The sequence below is a fragment of the Rhynchophorus ferrugineus genome, unplaced genomic scaffold (assembly GCF_030347505.1).
Source record: "Rhynchophorus ferrugineus isolate W39M unplaced genomic scaffold, kcgeb_rfMv2 rfM7, whole genome shotgun sequence".
Taxonomy (NCBI): Eukaryota; Metazoa; Arthropoda; class Insecta; order Coleoptera; family Curculionidae; genus Rhynchophorus; species Rhynchophorus ferrugineus.
In genome coordinates, this window is record NW_027472586.1 from 36,363,184 (window position 1) to 36,384,858 (window position 21,675).

At 31.9% G+C, this 21,675-nt stretch overlaps 2 protein-coding genes and 2 long non-coding RNA genes across 5 annotated transcripts; 2 read left to right on the forward strand and 2 right to left on the reverse strand.

Moving 5' to 3' along the window:
• The first annotated feature begins 163 nt into the window (after positions 1-163).
• APC7 (anaphase-promoting complex subunit 7) lies at positions 164-5,642 on the forward strand. The gene is made up of 8 exons (XM_076410766.1): positions 164-346; positions 412-870; positions 931-1,164; positions 1,218-1,371; positions 2,995-3,178; positions 3,786-3,903; positions 3,959-4,274; positions 5,381-5,642. The coding sequence occupies exons 1-8, from the start codon at positions 278-280 to the stop codon at positions 5,503-5,505; spliced, it is 1,659 nt and encodes a 552-aa protein (XP_076266881.1). The 5' UTR covers positions 164-277; the 3' UTR covers positions 5,506-5,642.
• A 780-nt stretch (positions 5,643-6,422) lies between these two features.
• LOC143200355 (uncharacterized) lies at positions 6,423-8,487 on the forward strand. The gene is made up of 3 exons (XR_013006695.1): positions 6,423-6,501; positions 6,697-6,737; positions 8,358-8,487. It is a non-coding gene; the product is annotated as an uncharacterized LOC143200355 (long non-coding RNA).
• On the reverse strand, positions 7,017-10,455 carry sud1 (Prolyl 3-hydroxylase sud1). Of its 2 annotated transcripts, none has more exons than XM_076410768.1 (7): positions 10,348-10,455; positions 10,109-10,285; positions 9,683-10,050; positions 9,349-9,630; positions 8,989-9,307; positions 8,404-8,615; positions 7,017-7,296 (listed from the first exon to the last, which is right to left on the reverse strand). In XM_076410768.1, the coding sequence occupies exons 1-7, from the start codon at positions 10,367-10,369 to the stop codon at positions 7,033-7,035; spliced, it is 1,644 nt and encodes a 547-aa protein (XP_076266883.1). In that variant the 5' UTR covers positions 10,370-10,455; the 3' UTR covers positions 7,017-7,032. The 2 variants fall into 2 exon arrangements, with proteins under 2 accessions (XP_076266883.1, XP_076266884.1); XM_076410769.1 differs by having other exon boundaries at positions 8,989-9,292; positions 10,348-10,434.
• An 8,253-nt stretch (positions 10,456-18,708) lies between these two features.
• On the reverse strand, positions 18,709-19,159 carry LOC143200349 (uncharacterized). Its single transcript, XR_013006688.1, has 2 exons — positions 19,018-19,159; positions 18,709-18,955 (listed from the first exon to the last, which is right to left on the reverse strand). It is a non-coding gene; the product is annotated as an uncharacterized LOC143200349 (long non-coding RNA).
• Positions 19,160-21,675: the final 2,516 nt, after the last annotated feature.

Below are 21,675 nucleotides of genomic sequence, written 5' to 3' on the forward strand. Positions count from 1 at the left end.
GTTGTCATAAATAATATATATGATAAAGTTTGTCTATGGTCGTTACAACGTAATTCACGAAATAAATTGAAAATAGTCTTTTATTTATTCAATTTAATGTATATGGGAATATATTTTATTCAAATAATCAAAGTATGACGTCATACATTATACAGGTTACATAAAATAATACAGGTGGTGGGGGCGATTTTCAAATTCTATTGTTTACGGGAAGAATTTCAAATAAAATTTATTACTTCTACTTTGTAATTTATTTCGCATTAGTTTGGACTTAAAAATGACGAATCTATTGAAACATATAAAAACACTATACGATCAAGAACTGTATTCAAACATCAATAGAGCGGTAAGTTTGAATTTAAATGCATATTTTAACGTTCGATAGAAGATAGTGAACAGGTTCATTTTTAGTGCAATTTAATTTTTACGGTAGGTGAGCAGAGGCCAGACTATTTGCCGGTCTCCATAAAGTTCCAGATAACAGTTTATTATGCAGATTCGTTGTATAATACACAACAATATTCTCAAGCAGAGAATCAATATCGTCAGGCACTGCAATTGAAAAAAGTGATCAGTAAATCGAGAACGGGCAACAAAATAAACGATAATCCTAAGGACGTTTTGAGTGAAGTGGATATTAAGTACAAAATTCATTTATGTTGTTTGGCGTTGAAACAACGAAAGGGGGCTGCAGATGTATTACAGAGCATCCCAGTGAGGCAAAGGACACCAAAAATTTACATGGCCCTGGGTAATATATATAAGGAGGTGGGCATGGAACGATCTGCGATCACTTGCTTTAAAGAGGTACTGAGGGAGTGCCCCTTGGCTTTGGAAGCAGTAGAAATCTTACTAAAATTAGGAGTCAGTGTATGGATGATTATTAACCTTATTATTGGTCTTTCAGCTAAAATATTACAGTATTTGTAGGGTGTGGAAGTCAACTCTCTCACAGTAGAAGTATCGTCAGACCTAACGTGGATGAGCTCCTGGATCAAAGCTCAGGCACAGTTTCAAGCCAGGGATTATTGCACAGCCATCCAAACCTACAAGAGCATGGATATTTATGGGCTTTTGAAAGATAACACATCACTGTTGGTCAATATGGGTTATTGCTACTATTTGATGCAAGAAAGTAGTAAAGCAATTGCAGTGCTGCAAAAAGTGAGTTTCTGATAGATTTAATAGTAAGGTAAAACTTTGTTCTGGTATTTAAGGCTGTGAGACTGGACCCTAATTTACCCAGCGGCAAGAGTTTCCTCTCCACCTTGCTGGCTACCTCAGGAAATAGAGAATATCAGTCAGCCCTGGAGAATTTGGTGCCAACGACTGATACACACATGTGGTCCATAGATCATTGGATTATTTTAGGTGAGTGTATTGATTAATTTTTAGGGGGGCGTTTTAATTAATTTTTTGCTGCGAGTTATATTTGATTGGTCTGTGTTTTGTTTACTATGTATACATGCTGTGATGATACTTTTGGTGTTTAACTCTAACTAATGATATACTTGTGTAAAGTTGTAGTGATACTCTCATATTTGGCGGTGGGGTTTGGTTTTGACGGTTTTGAACTTATGATATTGGCGATCATGATAAAAATCGTGGAGCAAAGTGAAAAAATTATACTCAAGCTTTTAAGTAGTGGATATAAACGCGTAAAGAATAAGAGCTGGGAGTTGATGAACTAACGCCAAAAACAATGCAACGTAGACAAAGACTAGCATGTTTTGAGAAAAATAGACTTAAATATGAGGAAATACTCTTAGTTCTTCTTCTGTATTAATTTTATCCCGTTCAAAGTATTTCTCATTAATTTCTTCCGATTCCTAATAATACATTGAATCCTGATGTTCTAAGAATCTATAAACTTTTTGTTAGCCTAATGAGCCTACAGAAACAAATATCATAATAAAACAATATGGATTTTTAAGACAATTGATTTACGACAAAAGACAAGCATAGTTGTACAATTTTAATTGATTATTTCGCTTCTGTTATTTATTGATGTATTAATTTTATTTGGTTTAATTCTTTCTTTATTGAATGATTTGGTTTGCTTTGATTCTTTCTTTATTGAAAAAAATATTCTAATGTGGACTGAACTGTTGTTAATTCCTATATTGAACTTATCTGGTCATATTTTCCTTTTCCATAAGTTCTGGATCCTTTAGAAAACTGTCCTATTGGAACCTTCACACCTTGGGGCACAATGCTTGTTTCTTTTTACCTTTAAACCAAAACATAAGAAATATTGCACAAAAATAATATAACAAATATGACCAAAGATGTCTTTGATTTCCAATTTCAACAACTTGAAAGTGGTTACTATTGCGCGTATTTAAGTTCTTATTTTATGTGTTTATGTTTTGATTGTTAGATCAGCAGAATAGTGCAAAGCACTTCAAGTTTTTAAGTTTGAAATTGGTGTGGTAAAAATACGTCGGACGATCCACGACGCACACTAAAATAATCTATTGTTATCACTATTAGAAGAACCTGATAACCTTAGCTTTTTAACGTAAGGAAATATTTATAATAAAGCGAATGTTTTTTGCAAAGTAGAAATTGGAAGTAAATTATTTTCACGTATAAAGTATAGTTGACAAACCCAGGACTGGTTCTCGTATAGAGAACCGCTACTGCCGTACGCTACTACCGTACTGTCGCCAAAACAGTATAATTTAGTGTTGAGTCATCATTTTGCTCATTGCAACACTAGATCATTTGTGCTAGATCAAAGCCCAATCGTTTGTTCGTACACGGTATCGTGATGTTAAAAGAATCACCTTCAACTGATTACGAATGGATGGGATGGGATTTACTAAGGTTTCGATAAGGAAACGAGAAAATTTGGGCCTCCGACCGCTCGCCATATTCGCTTGATTTGACATCGCGTTATAAATCTACTTTGTTTTTTTTGTATTTTTCCTGCGTTTACTTTGTCGAATGTAGCTCGTATAACGAAAGTTGTTTATTATTATATATTGCCAGGAAATTTGATGTATTTCTTGAAGAAGTACGAGAAGGCCGTATACTTCGCGCAGCAGGCCACCCTTCTGGACAGTAATCGCAACATAGAGGCTTGTCTTTTGAAGGCAAATGCTCTGACCCGGCTAGAAAAGTATAATGACGCCGCTATACAGGCCACCGAGGCAGTCCAAATGTGTCCTTACAGGTAGGCCCGTCAGGTTGTTCGATAAATTTTGTCGTTCGATTTTATGGAATCCGAAAGACAAATCTGGCAAGTAGGGTGGGTGTTGTAACAGTTTGGATTCACCGATTTTCTATGTTTTTTGTAGTTTTTTTCTGATGGATTATTATTAATTTCCCACGAATTTTTATCTTCAGGTGGCCAGTGAAGTTACAATGATGATTTGGTTTTGTTTTTTTTATAACTTAGTTTGGTTTAGTTTGATAAACGCCTTTTTGGCTTTATTTGTTGTCATCTGTTTGGGTTTTCGGTTATAAAACGATACACAAAAAAATTTTAATCCTTCTTGAAGAAATTAGTGGCTTCTGCTAGATCTACCTGCTGATTTCTGCTGTAGAAGTTCTTTTTGAATGCCCCTCGAGTAGTGTTCTCCAACAATTGTTCGTGAATTTGTTTCGTTTATATTCTTTACGGACTATACACAATATTGATGTTTTGAGCAAATGTTAAAAATACGCTTTAAAACACCACGAATATTTACAAAAATTACTACCGTTATATTGAAAAATAATCGAACGACGAATTTTATCGAACAAGTGGTTTATCGAAAACTGACAGACTTGTTTTCCAGATTCGACACCTACAGATGCCTGGTGGATTGTTACATCAACATGAACCGTTTAAGAGAAGCCGAATCGGTAGCCTTGACAGCTTGTACCGAATTTAACTACAATGCCCAGTCATATTGTGTAAGTATTTTTTTAATCAACCACCCTTTCGATCCTCGTAATGTTGTCCATCCAGTTACACGCCCAATGCCTGTTGAAAGACCCGATGCCCAATATCAAGAACATCAAACGGATTTTGGAGAAGGCCGTGTCGCAGGATAAGACTGGCAGTACTAACGCACTGAGTATGTTGATGGAGCTGCTGGAGAAGGAACAACAGTACGACCAGGCTCTGAAGGTGATTCTAAAAGCGATGGAAACCCAGAAACCCTCGTCCAAACTGTACCAGTTGCTGGGTGATTGTTACATCAACGTGCAGAACGACGAAGATGCTTTCAAATGCTATACCACCGCCCTTAAATTGGATCCGAACAATCAGAGAGCCACGGATGGTAAGAAGTGACATGTTCAATATTGTTTTCCCAGTACTATTAGGTATATATAGAATCATAAACCAAAGTTATAAACGTCAATAATATTCAGGATAAAGATATTAGGTGATTACATGTATTGTGATCAGCGATATCTATTGGTAAATGCGAAGTATTATCAACAAACAACTTTTAAATAACCTAACTGTTAAATTTGAACATTTCTCTACATAAATTTTATCAAACACTCTTAGAAATTTATGGTGATGCTACTCCGTCATTTTGCAATTATTAGTTTTTTTTGAACGATTTGCAAGAGGAAATTTTGAAGTCAATGACTGTTAACAGCTTGAAGGACCAACAAAGTTCAAAGACTTAAGGCACGAAAACTCAGCCTAAACTCACAAAGGGATTTTGTTCACAGTTCACAGTTTTCACACAGTTTAGCAGTTGATGAATCCACTGTTTCCATAGTTTTACATGCAATGGGATAGATCTAAAAAGAGGAAATATGGGCACCACATGAATTGACAACACCGCAATTTCATGTCTGTCAGACAAAAATACTTTTCTGTGAAATATTGTGACGCGTTGAAAAGTTTATCTACTACAATAATCTCAAGCGCAGAAAGTTGAGGGTTAACCTAGAAAAGATCAACTGGGTGGGATCAACAAGGTGTAATGTATTACGAACTATTAAACTCGCATTGGTTTTCGACTGGAAAGTGTTTTCCCGATTTTGGAATCAGGAATGGTGCCCCAAATTACTCCATGTCAATATTATTGAGTGTATTTAAATAAAACCTGATGAACATGTTATATAAACTTTATCAAGCGGTACTGCCGTTATATTTTTTAAACTTTGCCCACAGGTACCGCATCTAAATTTTATTTTAAATAAACGCTACTGTTACTGCCAACTTAATTTTGCTTTAGACATTCACCAGAGGAACTTCTACTAGAGGTAATGTCTTAATTTTTGTTTTGTTTTACCGGTGATACTACTGTCTCTAATTTTACTTTAAATATTCAACCACGATACAGCCGCGTTAGGTCTGAAATTGATTTATTTTGTTTTGAATTAGTATTTTTCTTTCTACCATTTTTACTTTTTCTTTATCTCGTAGGTCTGTATAACATCGGGAGGAATGGGAATCTCACGCCGTACAATTCAAGGAGAACGAACTCGGATCAAGAAGGCGATCCTGAAAGCGATACGGACGTTTGGCCAATATCTAGCCCCAGTTATTAGTGCTGTGTTATTCCATGTTGATATTGTTGAGTTTATTGAAAGAACTTGTGGCGAATTGATGAACGAATTTTGTGCGTCGAGGATTTGCGATTGTAATGTTTTTTAGCCAATAAAACATATTTCCTTGTCACGACCTATTTGATTATTTCATAAACTTATTTCTATCTTAAGATAACTTCAAAATTTGAAAATATTTTGAAACTTTTTCAAATTTACTGAACCCCTAAAATTTTTGATATCACAATTAATTTGTAAACATAATCATTTGTTTACAAATTTGTATCATCAATATATAAAATAATTCATTATTATTGTCATAATCAAATATACTTAACCAGTTTTTTAAATGATAAAATGCTCTTACTCTTGCTACTGTTAAAAACTATTTATGGGCAAAATGATTAGGCGAAACTAAAGTTAACATTATCTCATAGGATCTTGAATTTTCTATAAAGTAAAAAATACTCCTTTTAAAATGCCACGTTTATAAGTTCACACTCTTAATCTCTGCGATTGTTTTGTTCGAGGAAAAACCATACAGTATAAAAGTATATCCAAAAAAGTATTTCTTGTATAACAATGCCTTCAATAGCTTACAGAGTTTTTCAAACAATATTTATGGTGTATTGCTAATGTATTTTTTAAAAATATTAATATTTACAGAAACTAGTTATATTTAACTTACGACTTAAACGAGATTTAACTAAGACATTATATTTTTATTAGAAAAACGGTGAAACGGCACCATTTGCTACACCCAATCGTAAAAGCCACGGATGGTTTGCCAATTTGGCTCCACTTAACTATCAATCATATTAACGCTCACTGATGTTTTTTTCATTCGGTTATTGCATGTTGCAAATATACTTCTCAGTGTGACCTTTCAGTATCGATACATTAAATATGTATAAAATAATCATGGAAATATCAATAATTTGAAATTACGTCAAAGAAAATTGTGAAAACTATTAAGTTTATAGCTATTGTGTTTATCAAGTAAATAAATATTTTTAAAATGTTTAAATGTCATATTCAATTCTTTTATTTTCCCATTATATCATTAAATCAATAATTTGATTCTTTAGTTTATCATATTTTTCAACTAAAATATACAATAAAAAATATATATCAGCCTTTTTGACAAAGGAATAATGTATTGTTCTTTTTTCTTAATTATTCTACTCTTCCAAGTTTGAGGTACTGGATATGATGGAACCAGTGGCATAGCCAAGGTATCTCTCTATTTTATATCTTTTCATTATTATTATTATGTTTACATTTTTTTTTCATTGTTAATAATCCTTGAAACATTCATTTTTACTGAAATTCATTAATTAATTGTAATTTTATCACATTAAGTAATTCATTTGACTGATGCTCTGTGAATTTGCTTGAGAAACCCGGAATTATTTTGAATTAATATCAAGAAAATTTGCGCATAAAAGTTTTAACAACCACAGCATATTCGACACTACTTTATGTATGGCTTCTAGATAAAGAAACAATCTTACGACACTAAACTAGTTTTTATTCCGAATACGAACAAATTAATGTATAAAAACATTGACATTTGCTCTGCGAGCTGAAATATTTCGTAAACCTTGCCGAATCTCTATATACGATGTTCAAACTGTTGTCTTCCGGCTCAATGGTAATCAACGCGTTTTGCACCTCGTCTTCCATCGTGATATATTGGGTACGCGCTCCTATGACATCTGACGGTTCATTGCATCCCAAATAAAGTATAAGGTCCAGCTCATTTCTCTCTTTCCAATCGTAATCGGTGAGTAGCTGTGAAAAATATTTTGTTTGAAAGTGATAGAATGCAGACAATTTGTTTCTTAGTGATCATAATAATTTTGAATTGATTGTGATAATTTTTATCTGCATATTTTTTTATGCATCTGTTTTCAGTAATATTAAAAGTTACGATGGTTTTAGGCTTAATTGAATCTGTTAAAAAAAATTCGTGTATTGATTATGAAAAAAAATACTGGTCAGATGACAGTTAGGGTTTTCAGGACTAAGAGATGGTAAACTGATTTTAAACGTGGGAGTGCAGAAACAAATGACGCTCAATGCTAGGATGCGGCAATTTTAGGGAGTATTAAAAAAGTTAATGAAATCATTTTGCTCCATTGTAAACTTAAGTTACTTGAGATATGCAAAGTAGTTGAAGCATTGAACATTTATTGATGAGAAAGCTGTGTTTCAAAGTAGTTGATTAAAAACCACACTTCAATTCGTTTTAGATCGCTAAATAAAGTTGAAATATGATAATGGATGAAACATGGATACATTACAATATGTCTGAATCAGAAAAATGGACAGCCGAGTGCTTGAAAGAAGTGATTTCAAACTCAAATGTCAGCTGCCAATGTTATACACTCCATATTTTGGGACCATATAGATATGACACTATTGGATCGAGTAAGAGAATAAATATAGAAATTAAAGTTAAATTTCAACAAGATAAAAGACCGTATCATAAATCAATGAAAGCAATGGTCAACTTGAAGAAATTGTTTTGTAACTCACTTTATAGTCCAGATCTGGCTCTTAGTAACCATTAACTGGTTATAGACATCAAATTTTGCAGAGAAGTGAAGTGATTAGAACAAAGACATATCGTTCTACGAAAAATATATTAAAAAATTTATATGAATATGAATAAGATTGAATGTTGCCTAACATGTGTTGTTTTCTTAATTAGGTCAGACAGTTGTTTATTGAATGATGTTAATATTGTTGCTATAAGGCAATTTATGTCAATCGGTAGTGTGACTCTTGGGAATTTAGTGACCTTGTATTTAGTAATTATTCTTGTTTCTACATTTGTTTTATATTTTCAGATCCTCTTCTTCAAAAGTTAAGAAATGAATGTGGTATGATACGTACCGCATAACTTCCCGGGGTCCATCTCTGCAATTCAAATTTTACTGTTGCCTTATCGGTCGTAAGGTCCAGATCGGTGTACCTCTGCAACAGTTCGAAGATGGCTGTGGACCGGAACAAATTCAAGAATCTCTCCACTATGTGCGGTAGTTGCTGGTCCAGTATTATATCGTACGCAATCCTGTTGGGCGGTCCCACTTTGATCCACTGTACTACTACAATTAAAAAATGGTAAAACTTAATGAGTTCCAGGCCCTAGGACACACTCTAAAACCTCTAAACACACTTTACAAAAATACTGTATTTAATTATGATTAATAGATTCAGACTTTAAGGATAATCTTAAAATTGAATAAAAACCGCAACCGATTTAAACTGCAATTCCATTTGTCCAACCTGACGCAAACAACAAATAATCTTGGTGTCTTTTATTGTCAAAATGGCCTCCCGTGTACACATTACATTAGTAACAACAACTCATAACAGACAAATTGATGAGAAAACCTTGTAGAAAATGAAGAATAATGTAATCAAACCAATTTCTCCCTATTTTTTAATCTTCCCAATAAAAACAAATTCAACATTTACCTGAACTCTGTAGTTGTTCCAGGATTTCCGTGAAACACTGCACTTTTAGGAACTGTTTTAGAGATATTTCCGAATTTTCCTCAATGTACTGCTGAATGGATTTAACAACTTTGGGTTCCAGGTATTCGTCGTTAATCCAGGACTCTAATTCTATATCCACGACTTTAGGCCGCGTTCTGTGGTCGCTGAATAAGCTGTTGGGCAAAGGTTCATATGGAGGTGTATGGAAAACCGGAGGATCTTTTGTGTGAAACCAGCCATTTATCGATAACCTACATTTGGTTAAAGATTTGACTTCTTCCACCTTAAGTGAAATTAACTTCAAGTGAGATAAATTAAAACAATTGAAATCAGCCTTACTTGATGATACGAATCATTAGTGACTGGGAAAAAAATGAATTGGTTATTTGCTGGCAGGATACTTTGGACAACTTCATGGGGCTGCCCTCGTTTGTCTTTTCTTAATAATAGGAGCCGACCTCCGTCAATTTCGTTCCACCCGAAATCATCAGTCAGATATAATATAAAAGCTACTTTTCTGTCATCCCTTTGGTCGTCATGCACTAAAAGATAATCCGTATTGCTATAAAGACTGAATGTAGCTGATATGTGACTGAAATGGTACCCTGTTATGGAACTAACCTGCAAAACTTATTATGTAACATTTATATAACATGTATTAGCTTTACATTACCCAATTCATCACATCACTCTTCAAGAAATCATAAAATCTAGTGACCTCTGGCAAGTTGAGATACTTCAAGTCTTTTGATTGAAAAAACTCATATAAATCCATATTGCGAACATTTAAATTAACATTATACAATTCCCATCTTAGTTTATCTAAAAATGTGGCATCTTCTACCATTTCTTTTGTTACAGATACTTTAAATGGGTCTGTGATGAGATCAAAATTTTCATTAGATATTGGCGTATCGCCCAACCAAGATTTTTGGAAATCCGAAACAGAGCTTTTCAGCTTAGGACGAATGGAAAGTGGCTGTTCTTTCTTTTTTTTATTACATGGCTCATCACTGTAACCACAAGTAGGCATTAAATGACCTATGAATAACACCAAAACTCCTAGTTTTCTTATAGGACAGTACTATTAAATACTTACATCCTGTTGTAGATTGAAATCTAGAGAAACCGGCAAGAATTTTGCAGTCTTTATCCCAGTCTTCACACTCTAATTCCGGCTCGCTCTCGGATATATCTTCAGTATAAGAAAAATCGTCACAGTCACTCGCATTGCTATCGCTGAAATTTGCTTCGTCCGTTTCGAAGTCGCATTTTCCTTCAAATATACGTGAATATAATTAACATTACATGACATTAGTAATGCTCTAATATACTAACTTTTGTTTTTATTCTCGTTCATGGCTGTATAAACCAAGAAAAACCATGGATATGTCCCAACATAACCTCTAAAATTTTATGTATTCAATTTATCAAAACATTCATCTGACATTACCATTTAGGCCACTAAACATTCGTTGGAAATTCCGTCGCGACATATAGTATATTCATAGAATCTATATGCTTTATTTACTTTATGAATATATTTAATTATTCTTTTTGTTCATTATACTTGACTTTATAAGAAAAGCATTTTACCCGCACACGTACGTAATTTAACATCCACCCTAGTTAAAAAAATATTATAAATTATATTATGTTTTATATAATCATTTGATACCAAACATTAATTAATCATCTGTATTAAAGATTGGAAAAGAGATTTATATAAATTAAACTTGCCTAATCTGTTACAATACATGATAGGACGACAGAAAAATTAAACACATCTCAAAAATAAGTTGTTCGAAGAATCTTTTCCCATCTTTTTAGAAACATACTATTTTGAAAGAACAATGTAGGTTTGGTAGCGATCCACTTATCGATACATTTTCGTCTTTCTCAGCATCTCGAAACAACAACGTGTCTTCCAAGCCATGCTACACAGATATGAACAAGTAATGATCAAATGGTACTACTCTAGTGGGTAGGACTGGTGGAGCAGAACTTCCAGTTCGAGCTGCAACTGCGTACTCTTCAACAACCCTTTAATAAATCTCTTCTAATGTTGCCTATCTGTCATTCTCTTGTTGAAAAACTAAATTTCAGCCAATAAACGTATTCAGGAATTAATGTATTCAAAAGGAATTTACTGAAATATTTTCTGATAGATTTTTTCAGTTTTCTGTCAATTCTATTAAAATGGCCGGGCTTATTGTTGAGATTTTGGGTTATTAATTACTTTAACAAACAACTTTATTGATTTAATACACCTATCTAAACTTTAGAACAGTCTATAAACGAAAAAATGAACACAAAATATTGAGAAGTAGAAGTATTGATATTTTAAATTTAGGAACCTTTAAAATCCGATATAACGATATATCTATATTTTTTCTGCATCCCTAACAGACTAATATTGCATTGGATTGGATGCCATCTGACTTTCATAATATCGCTATCAAACCTGACAATACTTCAATATCTGTTGGTGCGTACACGAGGAGGTTTAATTCGACGACAATTCGACGAAGTGGCTATTGGTATTGTCCGAGAAAATTTGCAATATAAATGTAGATGAAATACACTGCGTAATATAATTCAATATAAAAACATTTACTATTTCGTATTACATCTACAATCGCTATTTCTAAAAAATCAACAATTTGCGGTGCAGTAATCTTTGTGGTCATAAAATACGTGTGCCAGTTTTTATTCAAAATAAGAGACAATTCATAAGAAACTAGTAATTTTGTTGTTTACTGTTATAAGCACGATCGTAAACATAATAAACTCCAATGCCAACGTGTTTATTTAAAGTTTTATTGCAGTATTTTTAATGTCAACTAAAAAAGAAATAAAACTAAAAAAATAGTTTCCAAACTTTTAAAGAGTATATCATTGACTAGTGTTTAAAATTTTCAAAGCGAATTGAAGAATATGAAAAAAGAAAAAAATATTTTACTTCCAAATCAAATATTTGACATTTTATAAAAATTTTTGAGATGATGATTCGTACAATAAAAATATTTGTGTCATATGATTTTTTATCAGAAAAAGTACACAAGATAAACTACGCATTAATATATGTTTACCAGGTCTTGTGGTTCTCTATTTCTAAAATAAAATTATTTAAATTGTAAAAATGTCAGTGTGTAAAAATTATTAATCCGAATATTTCTTCGTATGATATTTGTGAATGATGATCAACAACGACAGTTGGTACTATAGAGTCTACCCAAAATATAAACTACATCATACAATTCTCTCAGATAATAATCACATTGAAGCGTACGTATAATCATACGCGAAGACATACCGCATTATGAAAGAAAAACATTTAACAAAGACTCAGGACAAGCGACCAATCTAACTATAGAAGTTCATGGAGCAATAACGACGTCCACTATACATAGTCCACCTGAACAGAACAAGGCCTAATATTTCAAATTTTCATTAACACGTTGGGTAATAGATTTATTGCCAAAGGAGACTGACAATTCAAAGAGCAGATAATTAGTTAAACAAGAAGATAGAAAACCTACTATCACTGCTAATGAATCAACATATTCGCCGCCCGATAGAAATAAAAACCACGACACTATCAGGGTTAGGTAGTATATGAATTAATTATAATAAATATACTTGTAATATCTGTAGTTTAATTACTTCTTAAAAATGTAACTTGTAATTGGTATCTCAAATACCTGATGCTGAGGTATATGATTTGATGATGGCACTTTTATGGCATTGATAATGGAAGGACACATTAGCCATGATATGTGGTAGAATATTAAATAAAATTAAGTATAAAATATATTAATATAGAATGCCATGTAAGTTTTTAAAAACTTTTCGCATTGTTGCATCCACTACTATGTTGAAGAGCAGTGGATGACATCTTGGAGAATAATATATATGGTAAATAATTTTACACTTGTACCCAGATGGCTGTAGGAGTTTAATAATTCTTACAGGAATTTTTTTTAGAAAAAAATTTATTTATTTTAAAAATCTTTATAACTAAACCAGAAAATGAAGTGCTCAAATTACGAAATGATATAAATACTTAAGATAAAAAACTGAAGTGCCGTGTGAAGTGCAAACAAAAAATATGTGTTACATCGTATCCTTAATATTACCACATAGTAAATACATTTATATATCGAAATGATGTCAAATGTAAATCAAAATTTTAATCGACTAAAATAACACATTTATTGTAGTGTTTTTATCTATTTGTTACACATAAAGAAAATAAAATTAGCGACTTTTAGAAGTTTTTGGAAAATCAAATACTGGTAGAATTCCTAATGCTGTTGCGGATCATGATTGTAGAGCTGCATGAAGAACTCTCTCCATTGATGTGTTTCATATCGAGCTGGTCGGCTTTGTTAGCACCCTAAACCCTCTTCTAGTGCCTTGGATTTATATATCGTCTTGATTTGAAACTTCTTTTTTATTTGGATTCGCAAGTCTAATCGTCGATTGATTGCATGCTTTTTTACATTTTGTTTATTAGAATAGTAACTGAATTATTATACGGAGGAGACAGTGGCCAGGTCTATAATCAGGTCCTTGCATTGCATCTATTACATCGTTAAGCGTCGAAAGAATCTGAAAGTTAATCAAAATATAATCCAAAATCGCTGAAGCCCCTTGCAAACAATGCCCCTGGGTTTTCACAATGTCAGTTGGTGCTATACGGTGTTATATACCACAAAGATATTTTCATATTTTTCACGCTCCCATGTGAAACTATCTTATCGACGACAGAAACTAAAAAAATAAATAAATGATTTTATATAGTTTCTGACTAGTAGCCCATCTCGAACCAGCACCCTGGTTGCCTCTTGTTGGCACATCGGTTACCCCGGATGCAGTACTATGTGTTCTTTGGTCAGTGGTCTATTTTTCTTCAGCACCGTGATTACTCAACCTCAATATTGACGCATCGGCTGCATCGTATGAGGTACCATTTGTTATACGTTTTGCAAAGATGTTAAGGTCCACAAATATCATGTCTGATATAACTAGGACACTAGTCCTAGTTATGATCATTGTGAAAATGTGATCATCATCCTCGTTTTATAATTGGACTTGGGACCGCCACAGATAGTTATGTGGACTGTTAAATCAAATAAAATAAACCTAAAGCCTGAAAAATATAGCTCGGCTGTATTCTTGAATATATCTCGAAATGTTTATGTATATGCAGAATGTATATATTTAATGAACAAGGTATGATATACTGTGCAAACGTACATAGTCAGGACGTATGTATTAAAATATTATTTAATAGATAAGCAATTTGCTAATAAATAAGATTAACATTTTGTATTATATAGAACATGTCTAGGAGTTTTATCCCGTATTGTGTGCCCTGTATACTGTTGATCTACAGACTACAAAAATTGCTATTGTGGTAACATATCCAGAGAACACGACAATCTTAGCATCCCACGATGACCCAATGATAGCAACATGGAGACTTCAGAAACACTTTAACAAAACACAACTTTGGTTGAAAACTTAGCGTGTTATACTTGGCCATTTACAAACATAAATTTCACGTAGAAAATGCTCACCAGTAATAATTTTTCATTAATAATATTATTTTCCCGAAAAACTACTTTATGAGTGTTTGTGAGTTTGTTTTGTACTTGATGAAGTATTGTAATTGTTAAAGCTTACAATTAAAAAAAATAATTTAAATAATATATAAAAAATTACAATGTATGGATTTTATTTATCGAAATATTACAACGTAATTTGCTTTAATACTGAATTAACTTTTTTATTCCATCGAACTCTAAAATTCAAGAATCTAAACTATTTTGTATTGTTGTTATATTAACTGAGTAAAATTAATATTTTGGTATATACTACCAAATTTCATGATTAGTGTATCTAGAATACTCACTTTCTTTAGTTTTATACAAATTTCAATATTCTTTTATTATTATCATTTCAGTTACAGTCACACAGCACAGTCACCATCGACGAATCGATTCTGGAAAAATTTAGATAATTTGTCTTGATCAGTCCTAGTATATTCTTTTCATTTATCTTTCTTAAGATAAATAGCCCAAATAAATCCGAAGGGCGCTAAAAAGTTCTTATTACAAATGATTAGAAAACGTTATGTGATCTTAATATTTCGTAATCGTTCTGATTTGTGTTTAACTTAAATATGGCGAAAGTTTAAGTTTAGGCTTTTACTTTTGTTAAAATTTTAGCAACCACACTTGTAATTTAAAAATATATATTTTCTTAGAATCTGTATCTCTTATATTGTTATTTCAGTATAAATATAAAATCAATATTTTTATGATTCTTTATTATAGTCATCATGCCTGTTGGGGCTGTTGATTAGTCAATAACTTTAGTCCAAAGGTCAATAATTCAGATATGAATGACCTCGAAGTCTCAAGACCAAAATTGTGTCAGATGTTTGTTTTTTGCTGTTTCAATATCTATATCGTTCAGCCGTTGTTAAATACTGAAGTATGATATGAATTCCACGTATTACTTGTTTATGTAACACTTAAAAATAAAATATGCGTTAGATAAGATAACGATTTGATATAATTAGAAGTTTCTGAACTGAACAACTTTACATTTATATTCTTTAAACTTTATCTATAAAACAAAATTTGAAAATTAATAATATATAAAATGACTGAAGAACAACTCCAATGGCCTTTTTCCTTCTAGCGAAAGGGCTAGTTGTATCACTAATATTTTTATTAGGTAAGTGATTTTTAAATATTTTTGTTTTTTCTTTGAAATTTTGTTATTATAATATCAGTATAAAACAAATAATAACTACAAATATGTTTACATGATATGCTGCTCCATTCGGGAAAATATGGGTGTAATTATGGGGTATTATTGCAAGAATAAACCGAATAATTTGTTTAATTTACGTCGATAGACATCTGCAGTTATAGTCAACTCTCTTGGTATAAGCCACAACTTCTTGCTTGCTTGGAATTGTCATAGGATACCTACTTTTAATCGCTAGTCACGCTACTGAAAATTATTCTTTTGTCTGGAAAGCAATGAAACCGCGATGATCAACGGTTCGAAGTATCATTCGGTAAATTCGTGTAGCAGCCACTTCCCTTCTTTTAGAACTTTCTTATTACCTGTAAATGTCTGGAAGCAGTTCATTAAATTCAGTCGGAAAGTTATTTGAGATTTTGAGTTGAATGTTTGTCCAATAATTTCTTTTGTTTTTTGTTTGGCAATTCAATGTCCTCCAACATCTTTGGTCTTCCTTCATTACCAGTGACATCAAAATCACCACTGATGAACCACTAATGATGGTAAGTTTTGTGACTAGCGTTTGTATACGCCGAATAACCTATTTTGCCGAGGCCTATTTTGAAGCAAAGGACGAATCGTACTACAAACATAGCATCGAAAAGTTGGAGGGTCGCTATAATCAGTGTATTACCCTTGAAGGGAATTTTGTTGTATAAAAAAAATAATTTTGCCAAAAAAATTTGTTTTACTATGGTAGGCCGAGGACTTTTAAATTGACCTATTATAGTATATATAATGCATATGTTATCGAAAAACTTAAACTACAGTTAATTAAATAGCTACAATAGTTTGTGGGTTAGTTTTATTTTATTATATGTACATTTAACTCTTTTGTAAACCTTTTCTAGTTCGTGCTTGTATATCTTTCTCGACTTGCATGTCTATGGCAGTATTTTTTTGCCACATCCCATAGCAATTAGATTTGATTTGAGTTGTCGGAAGGAAGACGTTATATTTTATAACTATATTGTTCCGCTGAATTACTGTGCACATTTTTTCAGGTTTATTTCTAAAAATGTAAATTACATAAAACAATTAAATACTTCATTTATTTTTATCTAGAAACAATTTGAAATACTTCACACTTTAACATCAAAACTTAATTTATGATTTACAAGCTTTTAAATTATAGTCTTTGCGATCACTTATTGGGATCTTTTTGTTGGATTCCTGTTTTTAGAATGAAGAACAACATATCTGTAATGAATTATTATTTTAATTATTACCTGTTTCCATCAACTTTTGCTGTCTTTACGCTATTCCATTTTGAAATATCTTTGTCTATAAACAAATTAATCAATCTTCCTTAATTTTATTATATGTATTCAAAAAAGTTTCTCTTTTAAAAGCGATGTTAGGAAAGCGACAAAACAACGTCTGCCGGTTTTTTAGTTTTATAATTTATTTATTAGAGGTTGTCTTATCACTAATGTTTTGAAGAATTTGCCAGAAATCTAACAACTAGACCTTTGCAGCCTGATTCGGTTACATGTTCGAATGTAACAGTCAACAATGTATCTCTTTTTAACTAGAACAACATGAGAAGGAAAATCTATTGTCTGGTATTAAAACGAATTTACAAACTGCAATAGATAATACATTATACATATTGATAATGTGAGTTCACTGCTGTTTTGGGTAGAATAAAAATAAACAATTCTGCTTCCTTCAGTTTATTTGTATAATAATTAAATATATATATATATATATATATATATATATATATATATATATATATATATATATATATATAAATTCACAATATGATAATAAATTTACAAATTTATCTTTCTTATTACAGATACGAAGAGGATAATAGGCCGTAAATAGAAAAATGCATATTTTCAATTAATAAAAATAGTGAATATCATCGTTTTAACATAACCAATGACATTGACATGCATGCCGTTTTAATCTTAAGCACAACGGAATACTTACGAACTAATTACCAGAAGAAGTTAGTTCGGAAGTACTTAAATATTTCAAAAATCGGTTAGTGAATATTTAGGAGCGGAAGTTCAGGAAGCGGTTATTTCTGTGGCGGCCCATTTCAGTAACGCTCAAAAAAAGGCCAATAGAAAAGATGCAGAATTAACCGGTTCGAAGGGGTTCAGACTCTTTAACTGAGCCAGTTGGAGGTGCACTGTATTACCTTAGAGAAAATCGCACAATACAAGGAAAAGTGCGGGTTTAAGAATTTGAAGGTGGCACTTTCGATGTTTCTCTTATCAACGCAAACCAAGAAAAGTATAATGCACTGAATGTGGAAGGCGATACTTTTCTTGGTGGGCGAGATATGGACAAATTACTTGTTGATTATTTTCAACAGGTATTAAAGAAGAAATACGGAGAAAGAATCGGAATCCCAAAGTTCATATGACGATTGAAAGAGAAATGTGTTGTGCTTAAGGAGAAACTTTCCATACAATGTGAATTCTTCATCGTACTAAAGTGCATTGATGAGAACGACGAAGAATTTATATTGTTAATGAGGCCTACGCAATATGAAGAAATTATAAGGGGATTAGTAAAACAAATTTTGATACTTAAAATGCGTTCTAAAAATATTAGTGATGTGACGTTCATTGGTTATGTTACGAGAATACCAAACATTCGACATCTTGGTTCGAGTAAACTTAAAACTGATGTTAATCCTGATGAAGCTGTTGCGCTTGGTGCAGCATACCAAGCGGTTTTATTAACAATGTAAATAATTAAATATATTTTAAGATTAGTTAAAATTAATTAATTTAAGAATATTATGTAATTAATACTACATAATTTAATGCAAACCTATTAAATAATAAAACTTACCAAATAATGTAATTAATAAGTATTCTAAAGCAAATTTATAGTTAATTAAATTTAAGATTATTAAAAAGTGTTTTTATTACTATAACCTTGTTCATAATTCATTGAGCAGTTAAGATAAAGCATTAATATAGATATTACATAATAAAAACTTCGATAAGGTTTTTCAGGTCCATGTTGGCAACCTACGACACCCATGTTGTTTTAGCGACGCCCCTCTAAACTATTGCTAATTATTCAGTGATGCCAATGGCGCTTAAATACCACGGTAAGTTACATGATTGAGAAGCTCGTTCAAGTGATTAAGCTATAATCAAAGTGTTAAAATAATAAGCTTACCAAATAAGAAATTAGTGAAACAGTTAATACCTTGATCATCAGTAACACAGACTTTTGAACTTCATTCGTTATAAAAGATGGACGACGGAGTTACACGTTGCGCTTCGTTGCTTGGTAAAATCAGAAGTGAACAAGACATTCGCTTCAAACCTTATCTATACCTTAGCTAGCTGTAATGTTCTACTTATATAGTAAAATGCGAGTTGGAGTGGAATTTTATCAGATTTAGTTATGTAAGATTTTATATCACGAGAACAATCTGTTTAATAAGATTTAACACTAGAGAAAACAAATTAAGTTATAGTAAATTACTATGAACAATGACAAAAATATGATTAAACTCAGTGTTATAGATTTTGTCAATCAAGAATCGAGAATATCCAAAGTAAAAAAATGTAGATTCTCAATTGTTTTCATCATTACATATTACTAACATATTATAAAACAAAGTTCCACGCCGCATTTGTCTGTCTATTTGAGACAAATTGGAAAACTATTAAACGGATTTTCATACGGTTTTCATAAACAGAAAGAGCGATTCTCAGGGAAGGTTTAGGTGTAGATTTCATTAAGGTTTTGTTTAAAACAGTTGGAATATGACGAAGTTGTTGAAAATTTCAGAAAATGTAAAGTTGTCTGTGAGCTTTTATCGAAAACGCTGCCTAATCTGTTTTTGAGATATAACAAAACAATACATGGCGGATATAACTACCTTTTAACGATGAGGATAGCTTAATATACCCATTATAAGTTCTAAAATAATGGTCATCTATGATGAAGTGATTGGAAATATATTTAGACGGATACTAGAAGGATACAGTATTAAACTTAATCAACTTAAGTGTGTTAGTTACCTTAAGGATTACTTTGACTGTATATAACTTAAATGAATATCTTAGAAGTAAGAGCTTCACGTACTCATGTATGTGTAATCAGACATGTGGAGAACGACCTTTTTTTCGGTGAATCTAAGATCATATTTTTCATTTTTTTAGATTTTCAGTGACCGTATCAATACTAATATTTAGTACAGCAGCAACACGTTAAACATATTTTTACTCAAAATAGCAGCAAATTAATATTAAACAGTAAAAGTTACCTCTCTAACGAATTTTACTGGCAAGATTCCTTTATACATTATCTCGTTCCTGTTCAAAGTAACTGATCAGAGACGCAATCTGTTCTGTCTGGCTTCGGAATTTTCAATCAGAGTAATAATAAGCAGCGATTTAAAATTTATCAAAACAAGCAAAGCATTAAAATAACGTTTGCCGGTTTATAAACTCTTATCACTATTGTTGTGAAGAATTTTGCATACGTTTTATAATCGGACGACTTTGACAGGCTAGTTCGGTTACACGTTCGAACTTATTGTGCCTCTTTTTAACTAGAATACAATGAGAAGGAAAATATTGCCTGATTCTAAAGCGGATTTACAAAATTGCTGCAGGCAATACATTAAACATCTTGATGACGTATGTACAAAAAAACTTTGGATAGAATATATATTTTTTATTTTTAACCAAACTACCAGCGATAGAATCCATAGCTATTGGATTCAACGAAAGCTTGAATAGAATATTTTTAAGTATTTTATTGTAATAAAACTTCTATTAAATCTAATTCTAACTTGTGCATGTAGTAAGTGTACAAATAATTAATATAAAATTATTTATGATCATTTAAAGTATCATATCGTAATATTATATCTTCATCAGTTTCGTCATAACGTCGTATATTTCGTATTTGTGATTTGGTATCACCTTTTAAGGCTTTTATTCTATTTCAGTTTTTTAGTGTCCTATACCCCTTTTCTAGTTTAGAAATTTGAAAAATGCGCTTAAAGGTAATTTTCAAAATTTAAATTATTTTCAGACATATAGTTGTCTTACTATCGAGACATCTAAAAACAAAACTTTAAAAGTATTTTTTCAGAACTACTTTTTTCAATTGACAATTGATGTTGCATCTCAAAATATGGTATCAGCCTTCTCTAGATATTCTTCCATGGAATTAGAGTCAAATAAGAGTCAAACAATTTTTGGCCGCGCCAAATTTGCCAAATGGTCGAAAAAACGATAATTTCTTTAATCATTTCTTTGATTTTCCGATTTTTTAAAATATAGTAACAATATTATTTCATTATAGTTTTACTACTTCGAAGTTATGGGTAATAATGAATGGCCATCAGTGCGTATTCGGAGTTCGGAAGAGTGTTTACTTTTCAACCAATACACTGTTATAGGTCTTACAGAAATTTAAATAACAAATATGAAATAATTTGTCAAATGGATTTAAGACCCGAGCCGGTATTTGCTAGGGAAATGTCATATTTCAACTGACTTTTAACATAGTAGTGGATGTACCTTCTGTACACTGATTTAAAATACAGGCCCCGCGAGGGGAGAATGGGTACAGTAGGCTATCGTTATGCTTAAAAGATAAATATATGCAATCGCAGACTTCTGTATAGTCCTATCCTACCTAACATTATTTTGTTGTATCTCAAAAAGATATTATGCAGCGGTGTCGATGAACAGTCGGGCGGCTTTTGCTGATGATTTTTTCTAACATTTTCAACAATTATCGTCATATTCTAACCAGTTCACTCAAAGTTTCATACACCCAATCCTTCCTTACGAATTGCTCGATCTGTTGGTGGAAACCGTATGAAAGTCCGTTCAGTAG

Excerpts from the sequence above, each read along its gene's own strand:
- APC7 (XM_076410766.1), top strand. The coding sequence starts at position 278 with ATGACGAATCTATTGAAACATATAAAAACACTATACGATCAAGAACTG. Across the intron at positions 3,179-3,785 it reads GTCCAAATGTGTCCTTACAG|ATTCGACACCTACAGATGCC; the intron begins GTAGGCCCGTCA and ends CTTGTTTTCCAG. Across the intron at positions 4,275-5,380 it reads CAATCAGAGAGCCACGGATG|GTCTGTATAACATCGGGAGG; the intron begins GTAAGAAGTGAC and ends TTTATCTCGTAG.
- sud1 (XM_076410768.1), bottom strand. The coding sequence starts at position 10,369 with ATGAACGAGAATAAAAACAAAA. Across the intron at positions 8,616-8,988 it reads GGAACAACTACAGAGTTCAG|TAGTACAGTGGATCAAAGTG; the intron begins GTAAATGTTGAA and ends TTTTAATTGTAG. Across the intron at positions 7,297-8,403 it reads GGACCCCGGGAAGTTATGCG|CTACTCACCGATTACGATTG; the intron begins GTACGTATCATA and ends TATTTTTCACAG.